The sequence below is a fragment of the Paralichthys olivaceus genome, chromosome 3 (assembly GCF_024713975.1).
Source record: "Paralichthys olivaceus isolate ysfri-2021 chromosome 3, ASM2471397v2, whole genome shotgun sequence".
NCBI lineage: Eukaryota > Metazoa > Chordata > Actinopteri > Pleuronectiformes > Paralichthyidae > Paralichthys > Paralichthys olivaceus.
Window position 1 is genome coordinate 15,401,564 of NC_091095.1, and position 17,382 is coordinate 15,418,945.

Here is a 17,382-nt window from a genome sequence, read left to right on the forward strand (position 1 = left end):
GGCTGTTTCAACAGACTGCTCTCAAATGCAGTGTGTTGCTGACCTCTACCTGCAGCAATTCAACAACACATGCTTTAAATGAAATATGAAGCATTGTAGGAACTTGAGTTTATTTGTACTGTAAGGCACATTTCATTGTGTACTTGTTTCTCTCTGATATGAGCATATATATATACAAACATTGCACATTAAATGTTTAAAGGCACATAGTGCCACGCATTTAGAGAATTACACAAAAAACTGTCATAAAAACAAATCCTGTGTTGTGAAATTAATAGTTGTTTTGTGTGTTAGACATAAACAAACAATAGTCTCTCATTCTATAACTTTTAACAATGACGCATTGCAGTGTAAAATCATCACAACCCCCACAATTACATCACACATCGCAGATTTTCTCTAATCACATTTAATCAAATATTAATAAAGTGCCACAGTGTTTTATCAAAACTTTTCAATGAATATCAGAAAATATCCCATAATTATCTTAAGTGTTTTATTCTTTCCCATGATGCCGTCACCTGAAGTGAGCTTCAATACAATAAGAAACCTTTTGGTATTTAAAACGACTGTACTGACCCCACAATGACCAGAGTTCTCCAGTGCCAGATCTGATAAGTTGCATTAGTTTTGTATTTTGATTTAAAGTTCAAACATAATTGATTATTTTCTAGCCCTGGCAGCCTTCATGTTCTATCCTGTCCTCTGCTGCTACCGGGAGGATAAGGTGAGAAATGCGGCTCCACAGTCCACCATACTTGTCAATGTCCATCCTGTCAAAAGACACAGGGTGGTCATGAGAGAGGAACTTCTTCTTGAGGTGGTCGTCCACCATCTCCTCCACAGCATTCAAATGCATTTTGGCAGGAATCTCCTCTTCCTCCTCCAGCAGCACTGTGAATATCAGAAAAGTCTCCTTGTAGGCAGCGTTCTCGTGGTCACAGTAGCGATAGAAAATGAGAGTGGAGCCTGGAGGCAGCTCCTCAAAGCGGTGAATGATGGCCACAGGTTTGTCCCCTTCGAAAGCGCTTTGCAGCTTGCGATCTATGTCCAGTTTGACCTGGTCGCTGTCCTGGCTGGCTGTGCTGGTTCCATTTATCTGCAGGACGGAGGCCTTGAGTGCAAAAGATAAGGAGGAGGCCAGGCCTTGGGCCAGGCAGTGTAGTGTCTTCTCTGCTCTGAGGCCAGCAGTCAGGATGAGACTCACTGGTGCTGTTGGGTGGGCTGTCTGGAGGTGCCTCTGCAGGTGGATCCTGCTCCTTTTCCAGACCTCCGCACGCTGATTAAGGAACTGAGCCTTCACTTTTTCCATTTGCCTGAGGAAGACGGCTACACTGTTTTCCTCAAGTGGAGTCTCAGAAGGGCTGGAGGGCGTCAGGTAAATGGCAAGACAAGCAGCTACTACAACAACTGCCACTGCTGTCAGAACCCAGAAATTCCCTATGGAAAGAAAGCACATGTTTGTCTTATATAGAGTAATTCACAAGTTTTTTTATGGTTCTGATTATTGAGCATCAAATACTAACAATCATAGAGAAGGTATAATAATCATCCAGGGTTCTTGCACGAGATTTACAGTCAAGAAGATAAACAATAAGGAAATAGTCACAAGGTTACCTCGAAGAATCCCAGTGTCATCTGTAGCTGTGTGTTCAACACTCTCCACAGAAACAGACTTAATGGTTTCAACAGGTATTCCCCAGTTATGCGTCTCTTCCTCTGTGTCTTTCGTGTCCAACATTTCCGGTTCAGGGGAATCATGCTCTGGACTTCCTTCGTGATCTGAGCAGTGGGGGATAACAGGTTAACATAAACTTAAAAGAAACACAAACAAGATAAACAGACATGACGCTTTACTGGCTTCCAGCCGGTGAACCCTGCCTGTTGTGTTAGAGTGGAACAAATAGAAGCTCAGCATTAGAAAAATGACAGAAAGAATAAAAGTTGCACTCACCCCCTGCAGCTTCATTTGTTATGTCTTCATCCCGATGTGGTTGTACATCAGGTCCACCTGTGAATCCATCTACTTGGTCCGTTTTCACTGTATTCAGGGTCGGTGAGCTGGTCACGGGTGCTTTCTTCTCAGTGAGGTCTTCACCTGTAAAATGAGAATAGTTGATTTTCATGTCTATTCCAGATTTGACATATGGCCAGAACGATTTGTTTTTCTTTGTACATTTATTAAGTCAGTTACACAGGTTTCATTGCAACACCTCAAAACAGAAAACTAAAGTTTTTCTTCAACACCACATGGTTGTACATCCGGTCCACCTCGGTAGACCGGATGTACAGTACAAACACAGATGAATTCTTCTTTATAAAAGAGTATTTGACAGAAATCAAACAGATATCAACCTGATTACTTACTTTTACCATCGGCCTGCACTGTGGGCTGTTTGTTTGTGGATGCAGCAGCAAAAGCTCTTTCAACCAGGGTTGGTGTGGTTGTGTAAGGTGCTTTCAGCCCAGTGAGGTCTTCACCAATAAAATAAGAACAGTTAAACTTCCATAACAGCTCAATCATCAGTTAATTAATTAAACAAGTAATCTATTTACTTACTTTTACCATCAGCTGCTGCTGTTAGTTCACCAGTGTCGTCTTCAGTCCCTTCGTTTGTGGGGGCAGCTGCAGATGCACAATCATCTTAGGTGAACAGAGGCACATTTGATTAGTATAGTAGATACAGAAACACATTGGGTAAAGACACACTGACTGGATTACTATTCACCTGGCTTGATAACATTATCATCCGAGTCTTTCTTCACAGTCTTGTTTTCCCCATTTACCACATTTAAGGAATTTGTATCTTCTTTCGGTTTGTCTTCAACACCATGTGGTTGTACATCAGGTCCACCGGAGGATCCCTCTACTTGAACAGTCTGTCTTTCAACCAGGGTTGGTGAACTGGTTGTGTCAGGTGCTTTCTGCCCAGTGAGGTCTTCACCAATAAAATAAGAACAGTTAAACTTCCATAACAGCTCAATCATCAGTGTCTTATGCTCATACTCTAAACAGGGTTTTAAAAAAGGAGCAATCAGCAACATGGCATATGGCCAAGGCAAGTAGCTTCTTCTTCAACATATAACAAGTCAGTTACAAAATATTTCAAGGGTAACTATGGGTGAAAGATTGCACAATGGTTAACAACATTAGAAAACTACAGCATGGGCAAAGTAAAACGTAAAACATCTTTAAATGTGCATAACAGTCTTATGTGAGAGCAAAGGTAACATCCAATAATGGAAGAAAGTCACTATGGATTTCTCGTTGCTCATGAATTTTTCTTTAAGATAGGTTTTTTTGATGGAAATCAAACACTGATATGAATCTATTAACTTACTTTTACCATCAGCCGCTGCTGTTGGTTCACCAGTGTCGTCTTCAGTCTCTTCGTTTGTGGGTGCAGCTGCAGATGCACAATCATCTTAGGTGAGACAGAGGCACATTTGATTAGTATAGTAGATACAGAAACACATTGGGTTAAGACACACTGACTGGATTACTATTCACCTGGCTTGATTATGTTTTCATCCGAGTCTTTCTTCACGGTTTTGTTTTCCCCATTTACCACATTTAAGGAATTTGTATCGTCTTTCGGTTTGTCTGTGAGAGAAAGAAGAAAACTGTATTAGTTAACGACACTGATGTGAATGTTTTATAAATATACTTATAACATGGGGGTTACCTGTTTCAGTGATTAATTTGAGCTGCTGGGTGCTCTCTGTCTCCTGCCCTGCCATTTCTCTGAGTAGGGACACTTCACTCTCGCTGGTTGACTGGATGCTTCAGAGCTGCGAGACACAGGTGGAAGATTTCAACATTTAGTACAACTCCACTGATTCTCGTCACACGTCCAGAGTCCAGATGAATTTACGAGGGGAGCCTGACAAGCCAGGCTGACAAGACAACCTCACGTTTCCTATAACACCTTCTTCTCTAGTTATCAACTGAGAGTCGTTTGAACACGGAGTTTTCTCTCCTGGTGTTTGCTAAAGTAACTTATTGGCTGACTAACCACTGAACTAGCTGAGCGAGCAGACAGTACGGAAACAGGAAAATAACTATCAAGCTAGCTGTGGGTTAGCTAACTTGCTAGCGGCTACCTGACAGACAATTATCAAAAGCTAGCCACCACTCAGCAAAGCTACACATGGGCAGCCCGTCATTAACGTAATAAAGCTACTTTTATTTGCCATGCCTTACCAGAGGAGCCACCGGTCACATTGCCGGGGAATATGACCCGTGCACCGTGTCCTTATCGTCTCTGTGTTCGTGTATCGCACTGACAGCGGGAGACAGCGCCACACCGCTCAGGCGGAACCATCTGCGTTGCTCTTGTTTCTACGGAGATCATTTCCGGTCGTCGGTGGCGTACGCTTTCAAAATCTCTCCCTCCACGATCACAGGAATGCCCGTCGTGTTGTGTGATTAATGTTTATTTTGTGTGTGTGTCGCCCAGTTCAGCTGCAACCATAGATGGAACCCAAGGTTTCTGAAAGCAAGGCGTCTCAGGTCCTGAGGCGATCTACGCGGCAGTCATCCGCTAAAGGTGAGCACACGGTCCGCTGTGACAGCTAGTTAGCTTAGCCCGCTGAGCTAGCTAACTTCAGCCCATCAAAGTTTAACAACAACACCCATTGAATTTCTGCTCTGAGTCGCGGTAGCGGGTTTTATCGCGGTAGACTTTGGCTGTTTTTGTATTTTATTCGCCCAACAATGCTTCGGGACGCCCTCGTGTCAAAGTGTGTCTTCCTGTTTCCTCCGTAGCGCTGAGTTTTGAGCCGACCCCCAGGGGTCCGCTGAAGAGGACCAAGAGGAGCTCGGGGAAACCGGCTCCTCTCGCAGCAGTCAATGGGTCCGGAGATCACGAGGATAACTCTGAGGATGAAGGTGAGATGCTCCACTTGTGAATGACAATGACAGTGAATCCCCAGTGACGCTAACCCTGACCCTCCTCCATAGAGTCCCCGAGCAAGAAGAGCCGGCTGGAGGCTGAAGGGGCAGCGGGATCAGGAGGTGGTAGTGGTGATGATGATGATGATGATGATGATGGGACTGAGATGGAATTCCAGGAGTCAGCTGGAGATATGAAGAATAATCAGGGCCAGGAAACTGTCTCCCTGAAGCAGGAATCCTCTCATGGCACTCATCCACCTAAACTCTACCCAGGTCAGGGCTCTGTCCAACATCTTTATTTTTATATCACTCAACATGAATACACATTATTATTATTATTATCATAATACCATGGCTTGGTTTAAAAAAACTCTCAACACCAAGTCCACTTTAATTACCCCCCCAGTCTCAGCAGTCTAGATCTGGCCTGATGCATGCAGGTGCTTTTAAATACATTTCAATTTTACAATTAACATAGTTAGACATCTCTTATCTTTAGTATCACAGGGCTCAACAGCATCAGATCTGATCACAAGCAGTTTTATGATTGAATTTATTTAGGTTTTCCCTCTGTTTAAAACAGGAGATGTGAATTTAATCCCTCGTGTAGTGCTACACGAATACTGCCGACCCCAAGTTGTAAATGAAGATGCAGAAACCAAAAGAGGTATGAAAATGCTATAAATTTATTCTACATGGTAAATACCATATTTAAGGTGAATACTACATTTGTCCTTACCTGATTTGTTTGTGTTCAGTAAAACCATCAACCAAAGCACCAGCAGCCTCCGTGAAGTCAACCAGATCATTGGTCAACAGCCATGATGTGCCCACTACCAAGACCAGCATGGCCGAGTACAAGAGTAGAATGGAGGCCATTGCCAAAAGAGCTGGTATTTTTATTCAAGAAAATTACACTGAACACTCACTTTACATCTCTAGAAATTATCAAATTTCTACAGTAATTAATTCTTCCTCATCTTAAGATATTCCCACGGTTAACAACGTTACCCCAAGTGTTTATCCGTCATCAGAGAAATCCTTCTCAGTGCATCAACGTTTGAGGCACAATCCAATTCAAAAAGAATCTGTTAAGTCCAAGAAAAAAGGTATTGCACCTTTAACTGAATTTTACAGTCTTGACTACATCTAATGTGGCTGTGAAATGTATTTAAATTAGATTTTCTCTTGTAGAAGGGAAAAAGAAAGCAGATGTCATCAAGATAAGCTCCAGACATTCTTCTCGGGGTAATTATATTAACTTTGCACTCAAAGATACTTTTTACATTTTTCTTATGACATTAATATTTATACTCAAACTAAATTTGTGTGAAATTGTGTCCTCAGGTTGCATGTGGTGTTTCTGGTGTTTGGTTGCCCTTGTGCTGCTCAGTTCTGTCGCCTTCCTGGCATACAAGAAATTCCCTGTCCTCAAAATGGTCACAGATCTAGGAGGGGATACATCCAGCGCTGCTGAGCCAGATGTGTTTGCTGATCAGTTGTCTCTTCTTGAGGCTCAATTCCCCAGTCAGCATCCAGTGTTGTGGAAAAGGAGCAAGATACATCTGGGGAAGCACCTCAGAACAGCACAGCCCACAGAGCCGGTGAGTCTAATTTTCACCGCTGGCCAAAGCGCTGAGAGGACGCTGCGCTGCCTCGCTCAGGGCCTGGCTTCGGCCTTCTCGTCTGTCATCAATACCTCCGTCCTCCAAATCGATGGAGCCAGCAAAGCCGGTCAGGACAGCGATGAAGTGAAGCTGGACATCGACAGCCAACTGAAAGAAGCCTTTGAAGGTGATAAACAAGTGGCAATCATTCATCGCTTTGAAGAGCTGCCTCCAGGCTCTACCCTCATTTTTTATCGCTACTGTGACCACGAGAGTGCTGCGTACAAGCGGGTGTTTTTGTTGTTTACTGTGCTGCTACCTGAGGATGAGGTTAGCAGTGAGCATAGTCTGAAGGACGTGGACGAGATGGTGCAAGACTATCTAAGGGAGAGGCTGGTGGTCTCCAACAGCCAAACTTCCTTCAATGAGATGGACAATAACAAGTACGGTGGACTGTGGAGCCGTATCTCGCATCTTGTTTTGCCTGTAGTGTCTGAGAAGGAAATAGAGAAGAGAGGATGCTCATAAACCAAGCTGGCTACTCAGAAAAAGTCAAGATACCACTTTGGACCAGCTTGATACTTCTTGGCACAGTGCAGGAGCTAGGAAACAAAAGTAAAATGGAAATATAATGTGTGTGCTGTGATAATTCACATATAGACTTGATTTGAAATGGTTGAAAATTGTATTAATCTCTCTGTCAGAGATAAAATTGTACTGCTGTCCAGTGTCTGATCAGTTTAACTGCTTCCAAGATGTCCGGCGCAGTTTTTAATTAAATGTGTGCAGGCTTTTCATTAGGACGAAACAATGGTGTTGCACCATCATTCCACTTCCAAGAGGGGAATTCAGTCAATATTCTCATGTAGATTTAACATATAACAAAATTTAAAGCACTTTCTTCAACTGATTTTCAATGAACATGTCCAATCCATAGACTGAATATAAAGATGGACAAAGTGTCTCCACTTCCTCCCACTAACCAGAAATGAAGACAAAATATCCCAGATACGAACGTGGCCATCTTGTGCATTTGGAGCTAAAGACTGTTCAGTTGCTCACAGGAGATGGAGCCGCTGTAGGACCCACCGATACACACTCTCAACCAATCATGAGTCAGTCTTTGCTGTCAATCAAGTCCATTATTATAGCATCAAAACAACTATTAAAACCAAACTTAATGAATGACAGAAAATGCAACATCTTTTAAATAAATCTAGTGTAGTTTGGCCTTCACTTTAAGCTGTCCTGTAACCATCTTTGTAAACAGTCTATGGTCCATTCCAAAAGGGTTTCGGTTGAATGATGAAGAATTGAAACCGGGTCCTTCTGTAAAAGTTTCATTTTCTGTAGAAATTCATATTTCTTGCTCCGTGCAAAATCTCTTAAACAACTGATGACATGCTCTATATTTCTGTTTAATGTGTGCATCGCTTCATTTAAATATCTTGTGCACACAACTGGATTGGATTTGCACTGAAAAGGTTTTTCATTAACTAGCTGTCAAATCAAGAGCACTGGGTTTTAAAAAGATAAATCTTTTATATCCTTTGTTTTTGGGGAATTTGTATATATGTCGTCTGACTTTTTTTTAGATTGGATATATATATATGTATATATGTTTTACCACTGAAATGTACTTATGTTGTAAAAACACACAGGTTCTGAGTTTATACAAATATTTTGACTGAATATCACAAAATGTGCCTTAAATACTGACATGGAGACAAACAGACTCATCAGTCATCTGACACCCTTTGAGGACAAGTTCAGAATCCAAACACGCTTTTTTGTTGATTTCTTTCTTTAATTTGTGGTAATTTGAATCAATGTGTTCTTTCTTGATATTACTCATTCCTCTTATGTTGTTATTCTGAGATGTTGCCCATATGAAGATCTGGATATTTTCAATAAAGACTATTTTGGTACCTGGAAGAGTTAATTGTCCAACCTGTTGTTGTCCTTAGTGTCTTTGGACATGTTTAGTTGAACATATAAAGTAAAAGTCAAGAAGATCCTGAATCATCGTCTGTATTGTGCTGAAAATAGAGACGTTACATTCAGCGGCAGGATGAGTCATCAGCCTGAAGGTGGGCATAGGTTAAACATTCTCATTTCAAAAGAATCATACAAATAAATGATTGACAAATCGCGTCCAGACAGTAACACGACTGTGCAAAGACCTGCAGACATGTTGCTTTTAAAATACACAATAACGCAGAAAACAACTCTGATTTACTAGTGACCTCTTTCTCATTGCAGTGGGTCCAGAACAAGGGGTGAAGAGGAGATAAAGTTGTTATGATTCAGGGCTTCATCAAAGGAAGATGTTAGAAATGAAAAATAACACCAGCAATGAATTTTAAGTTGAATGGCACGAGCACATTACAGAAATAGAGTTGTACTGCCTTAAATAATAAAACTCATCAGAACCAGCCACAGACTCAGACTTAAAGGATTTTTTATTCTTCCATCATGCACTTTTTTGATTACATGTATATCTGTTATTCATTGAGACTTAATAACCTATTTACAATATGTACTGTAGTTTCATCTGGTTGACTTTTCTCTAACACAAGAGAAGTTTATGTCATGAGTGGACAGATGAGGGCACTAAACCTGTTGAAGAACAAATTTAGCTCATTTGCCCGTTCCAGGCTGCCTCCTGGCTGTCTGTTCCTCTTGAACCCAGTTATTTCCCTTATTCAAGTCCACACATCCCTCACATTGTTCTTCCATAGGCGTTTTTACACTCCCTCGGCTTCCCCCTGCACGTCTTGTATGATCCTCAGTTCTTCTCTTCCCCAGACCTGAGGGCTTTCTTCTTCTTGTTTAGAAGAACTTTCAGCTCAGTGGTGATCTAGAGCTTCTTGTTGGGATAGCAGCATACAGTCCAGGCCGGCAAGGTGGTTTGTTCACAGAATATATATTACGTGATGCAGTCAGACATGCTGTTGATATCTTCCCCATGTGACTCACAAAGAACATCCAAGTCAGTGGACTTGATGCAGTCTGAGTGCACCTCCTCACAGTCCTTGTGGATTCAGGCTGCCACTGGACAAGAGGGACATACTTGGGTGTCAGCAAAACCAGGTTATGGAATGATCTGCCGAGTGGGAAGAAGGAAGTGGCACTGTATACATCCAGAGCATTTGCGTACAGAAGGTCCAGTGTTTAACTTTCTCTTGGCAATTGACATACTGATGAGATGGTAAAAGTTTTGTCCAGTGTGACATGATTAAAGTCTCCAGTGATGTCCATAAAAGCACTGGGATGTTGCGTTTGAATCCTTGCAACAGTGGAGTGAATGGTGTCGCCAGCTACAGTCACATCAGCTGATAGAGGAATGTCAGCGACAACGATGGTGGACGTGAACTCCCTTGCAAATAATATGCGCACATTCCAACTGACAGCAGTTGAATTAAAATGCATCAGTATGTCAGGGATTACACCATATTTCACTCACATACAGAGCAATCCCTCCTCCCTTCTTCTTGCCGATAAAATAAGAAGTGACATAATTTAATTTACTACCTCTGTGAAAATCAAACAATGTCAGTCTGTTCAGTCTCACTGGTATATTGTGTTTGGATGCACTGATATTATGTAATAATTAAGAAAACCTGTATTTTCACATTCTGTGGCTTTATTGTTATTTATATATTTGCTGTATTTTCACCTCAAGAGGAACTACCCATGAAAAGTTTCACATGATCAATATTCAGTTTATTAAACTTGTTAACTGTTCTCCAATTTTTAACTTTTATGCTTCTTACCAAAGCATATTCCTTGTATGTGTAAACCTAATTGGCAATAAACCCTGATTTGGATTTTTTAGTATATCTGGGAGCTTTTTTTCTAACACGTAGCTATTCCAACCATGAGAGCTACAGTGAAGGAAATGGTTCCAGCGACGATGATCACTGGAATAACAATAACGCTCACTATAGCTGCACAGAAATCCCCCTGAAATCCAGAGACACAGTGATTGAAAACAGAGGACAGCTCTTTTCACTATAATGTCCAATCTCTTATGATAATTGTCATGCTCAAATCGAAATGTGCAATATTGCCACAATGTTGACAGGATCTCACCTCTGCCTCTTGTTCCACTGTAACAGAAAACAGAAACATATTGATTAAAAAAAATCTATACCATATTTCATGCATGGTACATATTTCATGCATGGTACATGATACTTCAAGTCACTCACTCTTGTCAAGTTTCCTCAGTATTGTTTTTCTGAATATGATCGCCCAGACTATGAACAGGAAAATCCACACTGTGTAAGTGATCAACACTATCAGAGGCCAAGACTCCATCCTGGTCTGCCCACAGCGGTCAAGCTTCAAAACACCAACATACAGGATGGCAACTGTGTGTGAAAAAATCAAATCTGTGACAAAAGTAGAAATCTGAGCAATAAACAGGTAATGGCATCTTTCTGAAGAGCTGTGGTGATGTTTAGCCAGTCTCTGTTGCTGCAAAGCAAAAATTGTCATGTTGAGGTAGATTACATGTGTGTCTAAGAAATGTAAGGCAGCAGGTTAGCTGTGCATTAGCATTAAGACTGGATCATCCAGCCATCTTAATTTTCATTTGTTTGAAAATGTTAGCTTGCAATTCTACAGGTGTTTGTGTATTGGAATATTTCTTGCTCTGGAAAAGTAACGAATAAGATATGAAACATGAATTTGTTTCAAAGGTGCTGGTGGATAAAACCATAGACTGTATATATATATATATATTAAAGTGGTATCAATCTTCCCATGTAACTCCTGGCCAGAATGAAGGTAATAACAAAATGTCACAATATTGCCAGATACATTAAAGAACAAGTCTTCTCATGTGGAGCAAAATGAATAAAGTTTAGAATCAGAAGAGTTTCCTTACATGTTAAAATCACCTGGAGTAGAGAACCCACTGTCACAGCGAATTTACACTTCCCTTGTCTTTAACAGAAGAAACAAATAGAGAGTGTTCATGTGAGGATCAAGTCAAACAAGGAAGAAGGAAGTAGAGATGCTGAACTTACTGTACATCACATATTAATGGCAGGGAGGCGATTATGAGCTCTATTAAGTTTATCACTGTCACCACACACATAAGAGCTGCAAGAGTGATCTAAATACAAGCGCGCACACACACACACACACACACACACACACACACACACACACACACACACACACAGAAAAGGTGACACACAGTAAGTAAAAAAAAAACAACCTTACAAGAGTTCAGAAAGAAATGCGGACGTATAAAAAATATTGTGCACCAGAAATTTTTACTCACATCATAGTGATCCCCAATAAAAATCAAGACCAAGGCTGTTAATTCAAGTACTGCACAAAACACAGTGCTTGATATGTTAAACCACTGCAAGAGAAATAACATTCAACACTCAACACTTGCTATACACACACATGCAAGCACAGGATACTGAGCCTTAATATACCTCTAGCATGTTGCTTTACAATACTTCTTAGATGGGTATTTATGAGAAGAAAAAAAGGCACATCTGCAATTTTGTCAATTCTAAAAATATGCACTACACAACATTTAACTAACTACCTAACATTTACTAAAACATTTATTAGTATTTATGATCGGCATCTTCTTCTGCCAAAATATATTGGTTAGTGGTGTAGTCCGCCATCTTGCCATGTCTGTGATTCAGTCTACGACCCGAAGATGCATGATGAGGAGACTGAGAAGCAGTAACTATGACAACAAAAGCTCCTCAGCTCTCATCTTACCTTATCTATAGCAAGACAAGTGTAGCTGTCGAGGAGGGAGACCATCTGAAGAGAAACACGACGAGAGTGGTTCATGTAATGTTTGATTGGATAATTGTGTATCTATATGAGTTTATAAAGATCATACCATTTTCAATATCTCAACAAAACAGTTGGTGCACATCAACATAATACATCCTTCCTGGGGAAAAAAGAGAAACAATTAGTTTTTTTGGGACAGAAATCTGCTTGTTGCGCTCAATGATAATGCTTTTAAGATTAAGAATTAAACAGCTAATACTTGCCTCACGAGTCAGTGAGTGTTTAGTGCTTGCATTATTATATGTTGTAGTAGTCAGCTTTGTAGTAATTGTTCCAGTATGTGACTCTGTGGTACTTGTGGCGGGACTTGGCTTTGGAGTACTCGACTCAGTACTTGCAAAAGTGACATTCACATCCACTTGGTCCCAGAATGTACTAAAAGACTGAAGAAAAGTGGCTCTAAAACAAACGAACAAATCGAGCAGCTCAGTTTTGTTCTTTGCTTTTTTTGAACTTGGTCGAATGGTACAAATACATTAAAAGTAACCTGAAAGTGACGTCAAGGTCAGCTCCCTGTGCTGTCCAGTTAACCTTTATCAAAGTCTTTCTTTGATTGTTTGCTTGAATGACAGACGAGTCCTGAGGAGAGTTGTAAAAGAAAAGTGTCAGAGAAAGGATCAGGATTTTACACTTTAAGTTCACTTAAATTTCTTAGTTGACATGAACATGGAAAGCATAGATATTTAATTAATCAGTCCACTGCATTTAGTGCCTTTCCTTACTGCAGAACCGTTGCATGTCATGAGTTGAGTCTCATAAGATTCAAGACTTATAAATTTGCCAACAGGGCGGCCTTCGTCCACCATCCCTCTCTCCCGGGCCTCTAACATAAACCCCAGGAATACTGTGGAGTTGTTGCTTTTAAGAATAACTGAAAAATAAATAGAGGATTAATCCTGGTGAAGGCAGAGGAACAGAAAGTCAAGACAGCGATAGTAATAACCTTTGATGAATCCAGGTACTGACCACTGCCCCAAAGATTCATAGTGATAAACAAGCATCCAGGATAAAGGGGAGCGACAGTCTCTGTACCTGTGATGGGCTCTTCCTTGTTGCCTTGTTCGTAACTTATAACATAGGGTGGTTCAGTGCTCTGAGGAGCAAAACGTTGTCCATCTCTGTCATCATGCATGGGTAACATTGACCCACACGACTGTGGGAAGGGAGCACTTGAAAACCCGAGCACCTTTGTGATGAAGTTGAGGCCGATCAAAATGCACAACCACATCTGCAAAAGAATCGGCCCATAAATCAGTAAATATCATGAATCAAGAGGGAACATCTTTATTTGGCCTTCCTCATTAACATACAGTCAATGAAGATATATTTCCTTAACCTGAAACACTGCCACAGTTATAACCAGCAGAGAGTATGGTACCCAAAAAAGTATTATTATTCGTTATAATATTATTAATATCACTACTAACAATTATGTTTTATTATTATTATACATGTTATGTTTTATTGATTCAATTATTCAATTACAATTTTATTTGCATGGCGTCATTAGAAAATACAGTAAGTAGAGGCACTTTACATATAATATGATCAACATCTGAAAAATGACTCAAACACTATTTATTATTCATTATTGCTTTATTTATCCTGGGAGAAGTCCACTCCTCATGCATTTACAGCCATTATGTGACCACAAATGACTCTCACTCCCTGAATCAGTCAAAATATGAAATGTGTATTTTGGAAAATCTCAATTTAAGAAGGCCTAAAAGTAAATAGCAAACATTTTCCAAGACTAATTCATTCAAATTTAAACATGGAATCCCGGCACAGTGCGACTTCAACAGCAAATGATTAAATACACAATGTAACAAAATGTTTTTTCCTCTTACCTTAAATCAAGTGATTGTACACAACATCCAGTATCATGAGATTTCAAAGCACAACCTCGGACTCTCAGTGACAACAAGGAAGAATTTCTCTTTATTATCTTCAAGGAAAACAAAAGAAACCTCGTAAAGGTCTTTTCTGAGATGAGTCCTCCTGCAGGACGTTTAAATATGTTCTGTTTTATAAAGCAGTGCACCTCACCGGACTGAATGAGGAAGTCAGAAAGGGCGACAATAAAACACTTTTATTGTTTTATCTCTGATCAGAGCTGGTGTGTTGTTTTGCTGGTTTCCCAACAGGAGTTTTCTTATTCATTATTTCACATGAGACTTCGTATCCCGAGTCCTGTTTCAAGAAGCAGATTTCATAGCAGATAATATGAGATGATGGGATTTAGAGTTGTATGCTGAAAATTCATTCTAACATCACAGGAAATCGGTATCTCTGACACAAAGAGAAACTCAGAGTTCACAGTCCAAGTCAACACAATAAAAAATAAGTAGGGGTTCCTACAGTATGCACTGCTGATGGCACCAAACACAAAACGCATTCAACACAGCAATGCCAGTAGAAAGAAAAAACTGTTCCCTAATGAATATTTCAAATCAACTGTCGATTCAAAATAAATTAACAATGACAAAGATACTGCTTCCCGAACATATGTTTTGATAGAAGTATAAATGCAGTTTTTCCACTGGAACAGTTCAATGAATCAATGTTTGATCTAATTAAGATCTATTCTACACAACTCACGTATGAATTAACAGAAATGTAAGAATTTAATAGATGAAAATGTGTAAAGACTTTAAACATACCAGCTCATTTGTATCACAACAAGGGTGTGTTAAAAAGCACTTGCATAATATAATTATAATAAGCTTCCTTAAAGGACGCATGACACTTGCCAAAAAAAGTAAACAGTAAGTGAAAACTTATAATTAACATTATTTGCACTGTGAGGATATTATCTATAGTAGCTTCACTGCACTGTGAAAGGTATTTTTATCAGCCTGTGAAAGACAAAACTTATTATAGCTACATACAAGCTACATTTTAAGACAAATGTTTAACACAGACACATTTATTAATAAACAGTGAAAATTTTGATTACAGACAAACAGCAACAAATGAGCCAAGTAGATGTGAAGAAATGCACACGTTCTAATGCAGTGATGCAGAAGTAAATGCAACAAAATCTTAGGCTTGATCAGCATCTAGTAAAGTGATCTGTGCGAGATGAGGTTTTGCATTCTGACCTGCGGCTCCTCGACTGGACTTTGCCGACTGAACTTTTGCTGCAGCATTGACTTCAGATGGCTCCTGAACTTCACACCAACGAACGCATAAAAGACAGGGTTGAGGCAGCAGTGGGAGAAAGCAATGAGCCGACACACATGGAACGCATAATCAAGCTGGATGCTGACTTCACAGTCTTCAAACGGTTCGACCAAGTTGTCAGCCAGAGTCCTGAGAAATATCACCACGTTGTACGGCACCCAGCCGATGAAGAATACAGCCACGATGCAGAAGACCAGCTTCACTGCTCTGTTCCTTGTGTGGGATCTCGTTTGTGTGATTTTTACGAGTATTCGGATGTAGCAGAAACCCATCACCACAAAAGCAACCAAGAAAAAAATATTCTGCTGGGAGATAGTAATGATTTTCCACAGGGTGGATTCGCATTCACAGCCCAGGGAGTGTGTATCCTTGTGGGGGATGGAGATGACGGAGCTGTAGAGCAGGGAGGGCAGGGCTGCTCCAATACTTATAATCCACATTAGGAGAGACAGGGAAATACCGGTGCTGAGTTTTTGCATCTTCAGGTCAGAGAGAGGGTGGACCACCGCCAGGTACCTGTAGATGGTCATGATGGTCAGGAACAGGATGCTGCTGTAGAACCCAGTGAAGAAGACAAAAGTCACGATTTTGCAGAGAATCTCTGAAAATAACCAGCCCCAGATGTGGTAGATTGCCCAGAAGGGGAGGCCAGTGGTGAAGACGAGGTCAGAGATGGCCAGGTTGAGGATGAAGATATTGGTGAGGGACTTGAGGTTCTCGTACAGAGCCAGGATCACAAGGACAAGAATATTTCCTGTGAGGCTCAGGGTGATCACCACAGAGAAGTAAACAGGGATGACGATGGATCCAAATCTGACCACATCGCCCTTTTCACAGACTTCATCCTCATAGTCAGTGTAATTGTACTCAAGCATTACTGGTCAGCTGAAACATAGAAAAAGGAATATAGTACAGATATTAAAGGCGTCATCTTGGATTGCCACGTAATAAATATCAGTTTTGCAGCAAGCAAGTGATGGCGTCGATACTTAGGGAGGATGCACTTCAGATATGTTACATTGGAAAATCACATGTTGTAAAGAAAATGTCCTACCTCCTTTCAGATGGGACAAGGATATTGTCGGACGTGAAGCTTTCTTTCTTCTCAAAAGAGAATTCAAAAAGCACCGGCTTTAATAATCTTTTTTGTTCCCCATTCTGACCAAAAACTACATCCGTTTTCAACAAACCAAAAAGGACACGAAACTAGAATGCTCACAGCGAATGAACAGACCTTTTAAGAAACACTTTCCCTGTAATCATTGATATATAAACTACATAAAATACAATGATCAGCTTACAAATAGACTATTTATACAATGTCAGCTACTGTAAAGACTATATTTTCAATAGAAATCTCAGCATGGCTAGATGCAAATAGAGGTAAGGTATAGAATTAGAGCCTGGTCAATATATTGGTTGTTTGTTGTTATGCGCATATATGAATAGCCTACTGTTATTTTACAAAATAAACAATGAAGAAAAAAAAATTTAATTTATGTTTGCAGTTTATGTAAAAATGTATTTCTTCTTAATTCAAGATCAACATATTTGGTTGTATTGTGTTTTCTTTTTATTGATAGCTTGTTTTTGTTATTGGTAGTATCTGTATATTTTTACTCCCTAATATCACTTTCTGCACAAGCCCTTAAAAATCTGAAATCTCTAGCTGAAAATATACATAATTATCAGTATTATGTTACGCATATAATGTGAATTGTATGAAATATGGTAAATGGGATAAGTCAATGATGTGGAGGTAAAATTAAATGTCAAAGCACGTGAAAATTAAATGTATTCATTTTTAAGTGGTGGTGGCATGGTGTTGGAATGGAATATGTGTTTGTTTGT

At 40.1% G+C, this 17,382-nt stretch overlaps 4 protein-coding genes across 6 annotated transcripts; 1 reads left to right on the forward strand and 3 right to left on the reverse strand.

The window, feature by feature from the left end:
• Nucleotides 1–93: 93 nt before the first annotated feature.
• Nucleotides 94–4,346, reverse strand: LOC109625605 (torsin-1A-interacting protein 2-like). Of its 2 annotated transcripts, none has more exons than XM_069522173.1 (10): nucleotides 4,205–4,346; nucleotides 3,687–3,792; nucleotides 3,512–3,604; nucleotides 3,342–3,407; nucleotides 2,730–2,939; nucleotides 2,561–2,644; nucleotides 2,368–2,475; nucleotides 1,955–2,098; nucleotides 1,618–1,782; nucleotides 94–1,440 (listed from the first exon to the last, which is right to left on the reverse strand). In XM_069522173.1, exons 2-10 carry the CDS (start codon nucleotides 3,739–3,741, stop codon nucleotides 671–673), a joined length of 1,695 nt encoding a protein of 564 aa, XP_069378274.1. In that variant the 5' UTR covers nucleotides 3,742–3,792; nucleotides 4,205–4,346; the 3' UTR covers nucleotides 94–670. The 2 variants fall into 2 exon arrangements, with proteins under 2 accessions (XP_069378274.1, XP_019936447.2); XM_020080888.2 differs by having other exon boundaries at nucleotides 3,342–3,425.
• Nucleotides 4,286–8,439, forward strand: LOC109625606 (torsin-1A-interacting protein 2-like). The gene is made up of 8 exons (XM_069522174.1): nucleotides 4,286–4,550; nucleotides 4,769–4,891; nucleotides 4,964–5,170; nucleotides 5,481–5,564; nucleotides 5,656–5,790; nucleotides 5,884–6,006; nucleotides 6,092–6,145; nucleotides 6,245–8,439. The coding sequence occupies exons 1-8, from the start codon at nucleotides 4,478–4,480 to the stop codon at nucleotides 7,030–7,032; spliced, it is 1,587 nt and encodes a 528-aa protein (XP_069378275.1). The 5' UTR covers nucleotides 4,286–4,477; the 3' UTR covers nucleotides 7,033–8,439.
• A 509-nt stretch (nucleotides 8,440–8,948) lies between these two features.
• On the reverse strand, nucleotides 8,949–13,306 carry LOC109625609 (ferric-chelate reductase 1-like). The gene is made up of 11 exons (XM_069522175.1): nucleotides 13,068–13,306; nucleotides 12,833–12,924; nucleotides 12,549–12,744; nucleotides 12,392–12,445; nucleotides 12,265–12,309; nucleotides 11,801–11,884; nucleotides 11,541–11,629; nucleotides 11,399–11,457; nucleotides 10,719–10,880; nucleotides 10,600–10,616; nucleotides 8,949–10,470 (listed from the first exon to the last, which is right to left on the reverse strand). Exons 1-11 carry the CDS (start codon nucleotides 13,173–13,175, stop codon nucleotides 10,363–10,365), a joined length of 1,014 nt encoding a protein of 337 aa, XP_069378276.1. The 5' UTR covers nucleotides 13,176–13,306; the 3' UTR covers nucleotides 8,949–10,362.
• Nucleotides 13,307–13,434: 128 nt separating this feature from the next.
• On the reverse strand, nucleotides 13,435–16,702 carry xcr1a.1 (chemokine (C motif) receptor 1a, duplicate 1). 2 transcript variants are annotated; one of them, XR_011240624.1, is made up of 5 exons: nucleotides 16,586–16,702; nucleotides 15,450–16,416; nucleotides 14,395–14,538; nucleotides 14,196–14,293; nucleotides 13,435–13,573 (listed from the first exon to the last, which is right to left on the reverse strand). XR_011240624.1 is itself a non-coding variant. In XM_020080891.2 (3 exons), exons 2-3 carry the CDS (start codon nucleotides 16,404–16,406, stop codon nucleotides 14,446–14,448), a joined length of 1,050 nt encoding a protein of 349 aa, XP_019936450.2. In that variant the 5' UTR covers nucleotides 16,407–16,416; nucleotides 16,586–16,702; the 3' UTR covers nucleotides 13,923–14,445. The 2 variants fall into 2 exon arrangements, 1 of the variants encoding a protein (XP_019936450.2); XM_020080891.2 differs by lacking the exon at nucleotides 13,435–13,573 and having other exon boundaries at nucleotides 13,923–14,538.
• Nucleotides 16,703–17,382: the final 680 nt, after the last annotated feature.